This window comes from Oncorhynchus mykiss, chromosome 9 (assembly GCF_013265735.2).
Source record: "Oncorhynchus mykiss isolate Arlee chromosome 9, USDA_OmykA_1.1, whole genome shotgun sequence".
NCBI classification, from domain to species: Eukaryota; Metazoa; Chordata; class Actinopteri; order Salmoniformes; family Salmonidae; genus Oncorhynchus; species Oncorhynchus mykiss.
The window spans coordinates 65,265,925-65,275,508 of record NC_048573.1 but is presented as its reverse complement, the minus strand read 5'-3'; the positions used below and the strand labels follow the sequence as shown (position 1 = coordinate 65,275,508).

Genomic DNA, 9,584 nt, shown 5'->3' with positions numbered 1-9,584 from the left:
GGAGAGGGATAAAAGGAGAGGGATGATGGTGAGAGGAGAGGGATAAAAGGAGAGGGATGATGGTGAGAGGAGAGGGATGAAAGGAGAGGGAGGATGGTGAGAAGAGATGGATGATGGTGAGAGGAAAGGGATAAAAGGAGAGGGATGATGGTGAGAGGAGAGGAAAGGGATTAAAGGAGCGGGATGATGGTGAGAGGAGAGGGATAAAATGAGAAGGATGATGGTGAGAGGAGAGGGATAAAAGGAGAGGGATAAAGGTGAGAGGAGAGGAAAGGGATTAAAGGAGAGGGATGATGGTGAGAGGAGAGGTATTAAAGGAGAGGGATGATGGTGAGAGGAGAGAGATTAAAGGAGAGGGATGATGGTGAGAGGAGAGGGATAAAAGGAGAGGGATGATGGTGAGAGGAGAGGGATAAAATGAGAAGGATGATGGTGAGAGGAGAGGGATAAAAGGAGAGGGATGATGGTGAGAGGAGAGGAAAGGGATAAAAAGAGGGGGATGATGGTGAGAGGAGAGGTATTAAAGGAGAGGGATGATGGTGAGAGGAGAGAGATTAAAGGAGAGGGATGATGGTGAGAGGAGAGGGATAAAAGGAGATGGATGATGGTGAGAGGAGAGGGATAAAAGGAGATGGATGATGGTGAGAGGAGAGGAATGAAAGGAGAGGGATGATGGTGAGAGGAGAGGAGAGGGATAAAATGAGAAGGATGATGGTGAGAGGAGAGGGATAAAAGGAGAGGGATGAAAGGAGAGGGGAAGAAAGGTCACATAGCTCTGACATCTCTTCCTTGTAAATTCAATTGTAACAGCATGTGTCACGCCGTACAAATTTCATTCCTCCAATAATAACACAGCATGACAGGACCAAAACAAAACAAATCAACTGAAACACAGTTATTACTTGGTCTAGCTTTAGTCTATGACAAGTGTAGACTACACGTCTGTACAGTATGTTGATGTTTGTTTGTTTGTTTGTTTCTCTCTGTGTGTGTGTGTGTGTGTGTGTGTGTGTGTGTGTCTCACCGTTCTTGGCCTTGCAGGAGCGGTTGTCTGGCTGCAGTAGGTAGCCCTCCACACAGCTGCAGGTGTAGGAGCCCTCGTTGTTGGAGCACGTCTGACTGCATGTCCCATACACACTGCACTCGTTGAAATCTGAGGATTCAGGCAGGGCAATGTCAGTATAGTCAGTCCGTCAGTCAGTCAGTCAGTCAGTCAGACATGGGACTGTTGTCATATGTTTACTGTAACTTCATGTGCATGTCCAGGACTCAGGAGTCATACCTTTGCATGTCTTTCCATCCTGGCTGACTTCATAGCCAATTTTGCAGTAACACTTGGGCCCTTGGTGTGTTACTGAGCAGTTGCTCTCGCAGCCATGGGTGGCACAGTCTGGTCCAAGCTCTACCACAGAGTGAGATCACAATCACATGAAACACATGGAATGAAACCTGGTTGGCAGCAAACGCCATGGTTCACACTAGAGGTCGACCGATTAATCAGAATGGCCGATTTTCATAACAATCGGAAATCTGTATTTTTGGGCGCCGATTTGCCAATTTTTATTTTTTTATTTTTTTATACCTTTATTTAACTAGGCAAGTCGGTTAAGAACACATTCTTATTTTCAATGACAGCCTAGGAACTGTGGGTTAACTGCCTCGTTCAGGGGCAGAATGACAGATTTTCACCTTGTCAGCTCGGGGGATTCTATCTTGCAACCTTACAGTTCACCTGTCCAACGCAATAATGACCTGCCTCTCTCTCGTTGCACTCAACAAGGAGACTGCCTGTTACGCGAATGCAGTAAGCCAAGGTAAGTTGCTAGCTAGCGTTAAACTTATCTTATAAAAAACAATCAATCATAATCACTAGTTAACTACACATGGTTGATGATATTACTAGATATTATCTATCGTGTACAAGCATACAAGTATCTAAGTATCTGACTGTGCCGTGGTAGGCAGAAGCAGGCGCGTAAACATTCATTCAAACAGCACTTTCGTGCGTTTTGCCAGCAGTTCTTCGTTGTGTGTCAAGCAGTGCGCTGTTTATGACTTCAAGCCTATCAACTCCAGAGATGAGGCTGGTGTAACCGATGTGAAATGGCTAGCTAGTTAGCGGGGTGCGCGCTAATAGCGTTTCAAATGTCACTCGCTCTGACACTTAGTTGTTCCCATTGCTCTGCATGGGTAATGCTGCTTTGAGGGTAGCTGTTGTCGATGTGTTCCTGGTTCGAGCTCAGGTAGGATCGAGGAGAGGGACGGAAGCTATACTGTTACACTGGCAATACTAAAGTGCCAATAAGAACATCCAATAGTCAAGGTATATGAAATACTAATGGTATAGAGAGAAATAGTCCTATAATTCCTATAATAACTACAACCTAAAACTTCTCACCTGGGAATATTACCTGGGAATATTGAAAAGAAATCACCAGCTTTCATATGTTCTCATGTTCTGAGCAAGGAACTTAAACGTTAGCTTTCTTACATGGCACATATTGCACTTTTACTTTCTTCTCCAACACTTAGTTTTTGCATTATTTAAACCAAATAGAACATGTTTCATTATTTATTTGAGGCTAAATTGATTTTATTGATGTATTATATTAAGTTAAAATAAGTGTTCATTCAGAATTGTTGTCATTGTCATTATTACAAATACATGTTAAAAAATTGTCAGATTATCGGTATTGGCTTTTTTTGGTCCTCCAATAATCAGTATCGGCGTAGAAAAATCATATTTGGTCGACCTCTAATAAAAACAACATAAAAAATCTATATATAATTTAACAAAAAAACATTTTAGAGATTACTAATGTTACTGTCTCCACTACAACAAAACAATACTTAAATAAATGTCCTTGAAACATTTAGTTGAGATACAGTACAATTCCATTCATTCCTATGGAAGACTGCTCCTACTGGGGAGTACCAGTATGGCCGACCGGTGGCTTCTAAGCCTCTCAATGGCCAATACATAGCATCAGCAATCAAGGGTTTATATCAAATCAAATCAAATGTTATTTGTCACATGCACTGAATACAACAGGTGTAGGTAGACCTTACAGTGAAATGCTTACTTACAAGCCCTTAACCAACAATGCAGTTTTAAGAATCCCTCCCCCCGAAAAAAATAATTAAAAGTAAGAGTTAAGAATAACAAATAATTAAAGAGTAGCAGTAATAACATAACAATAACATAACAATAACGAGGCTAAATACAGGGGGTACCGGTACAGAGTCAATGTTGCGGGGTACAGGTTAGTCAAGGTAATTGTGGTAATATGTACATGTAGGTAGGGATAAAGTGACTATGCATTGATAATAAACAGAGAGTAGCAGCAGTGTAGAAGAGGGGGAGGGGGAGGGCAATGCAAATAGTCTGGGTAGCCATGTGATTAGCTGTTCAGGAGTCTTATGGCTTGGGGGTAGAAGCTGTTTAGAAGCCTCTTGGACCTAGACTTGGCGCTCTGGTACCGCTTGCTGTGCAATAGCAGAGAGAACAGTCTATGACTAGGGTGGCTAGAGTCTTTGACAATTTTTAGGGTCTTTCTCTGACACCATCTGGTATTAAGGTCCTGGATGGCAGGAAGCTTGGCCCCGGTGATGTACTGGGCCGTACGCACTACCCTCTGTAGTTACCATGCCAGGGAGTCATGCAACCTTTTGAGGATCTGAGGACCCATACCAAATCTTTTCAGTCTCCTGAGGGGGAATAGGTTTTGTCGTGCCTTCATCATGACTATCTCGGTGTGCTTGGACCATGTTAGTTTGTTGGTGATGTGGAACACAAGGAACTTGAAGCTCTCAACCTGCTCTACTAAAGCCCCGTTGATGAGAATAATCTCCTTTGTCTTGAACACGTTGAGGGAGAGGTTGTTGTCCTTGCACCACATGGTCAGGTCTCTGATCTGCTCCCTATAGGCTGTCTCATCGTTGTTGTTGGTGATGAGGCCTACCACTGTTGTGTCATCGGCAAACTTAATGATGGTGTTGGAGTCGTTCCTGGTTGTGCAGTCATGAGTGAACAGGGAGTAAAGGAGGGGACTGAGCACGCACCCCTGAGGGGCCACCGTGTTGAGGATCAGCGTGGCGGATGTGTTGTTACCTACACTTACCACCTGGGGTCGGCCCGTCAGGAAGTCCAGGATCCAGTTGCAGAGGGAGGTATTTAGTCCCAGAGTCCATAGCTTAGTGATGAGCTTTGAGGGCACTATGGTGTTGAACGCTGAGCTGTAGTCAATTAATAGCATTCTCACTAGCTGTTCCATTTGTGCAGGTGTGAAAGGGCAGTGTAGAGTACAATAGAGATTGCATCATCTGTGGATCTGTTGGTGTGGTATGCAAATTGGAGTGGGTCTAGGGTTTCTGGGATAATGGTGTTGATGTGAGCCATGACCAACCTTTCAAAGCATTTCATGGCTACATACGTGAGTGCTACGAGCAGATTACCTTAGTGTTCTTGGGCACAGGGATTATGGTGGTCTGCTTGACACATGTTGGTATTACAGACTCATACAGGGAGAGGTTGAAAATGTCAGTGAAGACACTTGCCAGTTGGTCAGCACATGCTCAGAGTACATGTCCTGGTAATCCGTCTGGCCCTGTGGCCTTGTGAATGTTGGCCTGTCTTACTAACATCGGCTGCGGAGAGCGTGATCACACAGTCATCCGGAACAGCTGATGCTCTCATGCATGTTTCAGTGTTACTTGCCTCGAAGCAAGCATAGAGGTTATTTAGCTCGTCTGGTAGGCTTGTGTCACTGGGCAGCTCATGAATGTGCTTCCCTTTGTAGTATGTAATAGTTTGCAAGCCCTGCCACATCCGACGAGCGTCGGAGCCGGTGTAGTATGATTCGATCTTAGTCCTGTATTGACGCTTTTCCTGTTTGATGGTTTGTCGGAGGGCAACACGTGCAACACATCCTGAACAACGAGGATGATACCAATCCATACAGAACAGTCCGTGCTATCTGGGATCCTTGGGACATCCATACCCCATTGAAGGTGAAATGTAAAATGGTTACGGTAAGGGTAAAGGTTAGGGTTTAGGGTATGGACGTCCCAAGGATACGGGATAGCACTGAACCAAAGAGAACCAACCTCCAAATAGAAAACAAAATCAAGGAAAAAAAACCAAAGCCTGTAACATAAGCAATAGCTTCCTTCCTCCAGTCAACACACTAATAGCCTGTCTGCAGATCAGCTGTGAAAATGCTTATCTTAATTCATGAGCTATCTTCCCATCGATGGTCTCCAATGACACAATGTCCTTTGGCCGGGAGTGAGGGACATCCTACTAGCTCCTCGCTCTGCATATGAAAGTGATTAGGGCCCTTAGCCTGCACTTTTGGAATGACTGTTTATAAACACAGACTCCCACCATATCTAGACCAGGACACAGTGTGGTAACAGACTTTAGCACAGTTGAGGCAAGGATCATTTAGACTAGAGAAAGTTAGAGGCTTCTACCCACTGTAATATCAGACTAATCGCTCATACAGTAGAGGCTAATATATAACAGGGCAACAACACGTGTTGCAGTCTCCCCACGCTGCAGTCTCCTCACGCTGCAGTCTCCTCACACTGCAGTCTCCTCACGCTGCAGTCTTCAGCATGCTGCCTGCCAACAGTTTCCTACCTACTAGATCAAAAGGCAGATATGAGAGAAGTGGCCATACAGCCTGTTGTCTGTCTTTCTTTCTGTCTGAGAGAGGACTGCAGCACACCAACAAAGAGCTGCCAAGAAACACATAACCACACAGACACAACACAAGGAAGTGAGATGAACTCTCCGTCTGAGCATCATCACAAAGGTTGCAGAGCATGGAATCCTACTGGCATGTCCAGTGAAGTCCCATTTCCTAGATAACTAAACATACTGCACCAAAGCAGACTGTGCAACCTCATTCAATAATACATCATAATGGGAGGGCACTACAGTATCACACAGGGAGTGGAATATTATCAGTCAGAGTGAAGGGATGTCCACACCACAATCCACAGCCCTGTCCAGCCATGCTGAAAGGAGACCATTACATGCTGACCGTTGAGGGTGGCTAGAGGAGAGCGCAGAGGAGGTTGGACCACTGAAGGGTCCTCATTATGTAAAGCCTGTGGCACTCGGGCCACAATGGCCCTTTTGTGGGGTCTCGCTGAGAGGAAGAAACCCGCTGTGTGTGTGCCCTGTATAAAACCCATTCACTGAGACACACATAGAGACACACAGTGCCAACGCTAGCCAGGGTGCTGCCCCTCCAAGCCTACATCAGGCCAACACCTCACCTTTCTCTAGCCCTGAGCCTCTAGCTTCAACAATCACAATCAGCACAGCAATAAGTGGATATTGCCCGAAGAACACCAATTTCAATTTCAGCCCGTCTCTAATCTAAACCTAGTTTTCTGACTGTGGGTTTCAAAGCACAACACACTCAAGGGAATGAGTCAGAAAGGGAATATGCATAAGGACACATTTTGACTTCAGATGCCATTCTATTCTGTGGTTGCGTCCATAGAATTATAATTACTGCAGAATGGAATCTTTGTTTGTTGTGCCCCACAGTGCCACAGAGAGATGAGAGCAGAATACCATTGAAATATAATTACTCATATTACTTCGATTTGCAGTAAACTGCAGCCAATATACATATTTTGTCACAGGCCATGGAGTGTTACAAAGTCAAAGCACCAACAGGGGAAAAAAAGTCACCAGTCAACTGTTCTCAACAGTAGTATTCATTCAGCCATTTAACCAGGGTTAATTACCTGAGTAAACACATGTCATACTGCTGCCTTGAGTGTTCAACAAGCATGTCACATACACACACACACACAAACACACACACACAAATGCGGTGAGTGATGCTGAGTGTTCTTGGAGTCCATCCAAGAGCAGATAAGGAGGCAGAGAGGAGGAAAAGTATAAACGTTTGTTGTTTTCCTTCACAGACAGACAGACAGGACAGACAGACAGGACAGTCCAGGGCCTCTCTGATCAATATTTAGGTTGGGTGAACTAGGTGGGGTGAACTAGGTGGGGTGAACTAGGTGGGGTGAACTAGGTGGGGTGAACTAGGGGGGGTGAACTAGGTGGGGTGAACTAGGTGGGGTGAACTAGGTGGGGTGAATTAGGTGGGGTGAACTAGGTGGGGTGAACTAGGTGGGGTGAACTAGGTGGGGTGAATTAGGTGGAGTGAACTAGGTGGGGTGAATTAGGTGGGGTGAACTAGGTGGGGTGAACTAGGTAGGGTGAACTAGGTGGGGTGAATTAGGTGGGGCGAACTAGGTGGGGTGAACTAGGTGGGGTGAACTAGGTGGGGTGAACTAGGTAGGGTGAACTAGGTGGGGTGAATTAGGTGGGGTGAACTAGGTGGGGTGAACTAGGTAGGGTGAACTAGGTGGGGTGAATTAGGTAGGGTGAACTAGGTGGGGTGAACTAGGTGGGGTGAACTAGGTGGGGTAATAGGGGTGAAATGGATGATAAGGACAAACAGCGACAGGACAAGGTTTAAAAACTCAGTATCCCCTCCATACTACTTCACAACCTTCATGACTTCTAAGAGTCTTTCCCAACAACAGATTATTCCTAGTTACATCAATCTACAGTATATACTGAATACTGACTGGCTGACTAGGACTGACTGACTGGATGACTGGCTGACTGGCTGGCCAAGTGAACATTAGAGACGACACTATCAGACTAACTAGGATCCAGTCAGTCACTGGGCATTTGTTACTTACCAGTGAGGAAGCTGCCATGTCTACCTCTCCTTTTATCAAGGCCAGGTCCTGGGTTGAGACATTCCTAACCCTCACCTCTCCTATTTCTGTCTCTGTCTGGTCCAGTGTTCATTTCCTCAACAAAAACAGGGACTCAAATATTCGTCAAACAGCTATTTTTCAGTGGCAAATGACAATACTACACTGAGTGTACAAATCATTAGGAATATTAGGACGGTAATAAGCACAATAAATATTAGCAGCATAGATCGTGGGAAGGATACACCACACCCGGCACACACAGTCTACATCAGCTTTACCCTCGTAGGAAGATGGCCTATATTGATAGGGCCAAATTGAAATGCTTATTTCAGAAGAAATATGAAAAGCATATGCATAAGCATTTGAAAGGGAACAGTTTGGAGATTATGGGGAAATCATCAGACCAAAGTTGAGGACACAACAGTTCACCTGACAGTAGACTGAATCCAAACACTACACTGTTGATTTTATGTGCATTTTACATTTACTGTACTTTGCCACATTTGTTGATAACGAAATCTGAACACCCCCCCCACCCCCGGATACTCTACATTCAGTAACACAATAAGAATACTCCTGGAAAATGTGGGGTATATACACATACAGCATTTCCCTCAGTCAGTTGACAAAAAAATTTGCAAAATTTGCCCAATTAACGGGAGGGATGGGGCAACTACTGGTCCTGTGTGGTGCTCAAAACCCATACAGAGCTGTGAAGCTCAGAGCCAGAGGTCTGACGTCATGTATAGCATGCTACTGTACAGCCACTGCTTTCCAATTTAGGCAGTTATCAGTGCCCAAATCTTCCATTTGTAAAGGTCTACATCTGCAGAGATATGACCAGCCCAGTGGCACCAGCCTCAGATGCCCAGTAACACATAAGCAGGACAAAACCTGGCTATCACACGCTATAATATAACCATTCCACTCCTCACCTCCCACACCTAGCTCCACCATGTTAACATGTATTGTACTGTATTGTACTGCGATAAAATACAACCCTGCCTGCCTGCCTCCTACCTTGCCTGCCTCACTCCCCTCGTCAGCAACTTGTGGATAATTACTTGGACAAAGCGGATGACAAAGTGTGCTTTGAGACATAAGCACCAGGCCAGAGAACGCTTGGCCTGCACAAACCACCAGTTAGTTCAAGCAAACATTGGAATGCTTGTGAAATGGTGAGCTTTCCGTAAAACAGGGGGCTCACACACAAACACTGTGACAGTAGAAAGTTCCGGCAAACACACTGCCACTGCTGTGTCTGTGTTTGTTTGTTTACTCCAGCCACAGGGAAAGCTGTACCAGTGTGCTCACCGGGGACAGGTGTCATGCCTATAGGGAATCTAACACTTCAGACAACAACGGTCACTTTCACTCTTATCCTTTCACACCATTACTTAATATGACCCTCATAAACAAAATGATACACACATAAAACAAGTGAACTTAAAAATAATATTTGAAAAAGAAAGATAGACCATATCTTTCTAAGTATGTATATGACAGAGGACTGTTCGTGCACTTGGCAGTTCTAATGTGTACTGGTCTTTTTCCAGGCCCTGTTCTGTTGTAGAACTTTTGTTTCATAAAGGAGAACTCAAAAGGTTATTTGGCATCAATATTTTTTGTAGGGGAATGCACCCAAACCAACAAACATGTCCCAATTTAACATACACCAAAACATCAAATATGAGCTGGACTAATATCAGTACAGCACACACACTCAATATCCGCTGTATGAATCCTGTATGAACACAACATTGCCTTTTGCCATGAGAGAAACGTCCAGTTAGCATGGTTCTGTTCTAAGCATGCTCTCT

At 44.7% G+C, this 9,584-nt stretch overlaps 1 protein-coding gene across 3 annotated transcripts in view; it reads right to left on the bottom strand.

Moving 5' to 3' along the window:
• The window catches only part of LOC110531237 (low-density lipoprotein receptor-related protein 1), a 214,679-nt gene that overhangs the window by 125,739 nt on the left and 79,356 nt on the right, over positions 1-9,584 (bottom strand). For all 3 annotated transcript variants that reach the window (XM_036988705.1, XM_036988706.1, XM_036988707.1), the window contains exons 4-5: positions 1,283-1,402; positions 1,025-1,153 (exon numbers count right to left, since the gene is read on the bottom strand). In XM_036988705.1, the coding sequence (XP_036844600.1) occupies positions 1,025-1,153; positions 1,283-1,402 (249 nt within the window). The remainder of the gene's footprint in view (positions 1-1,024; positions 1,154-1,282; positions 1,403-9,584) is intronic.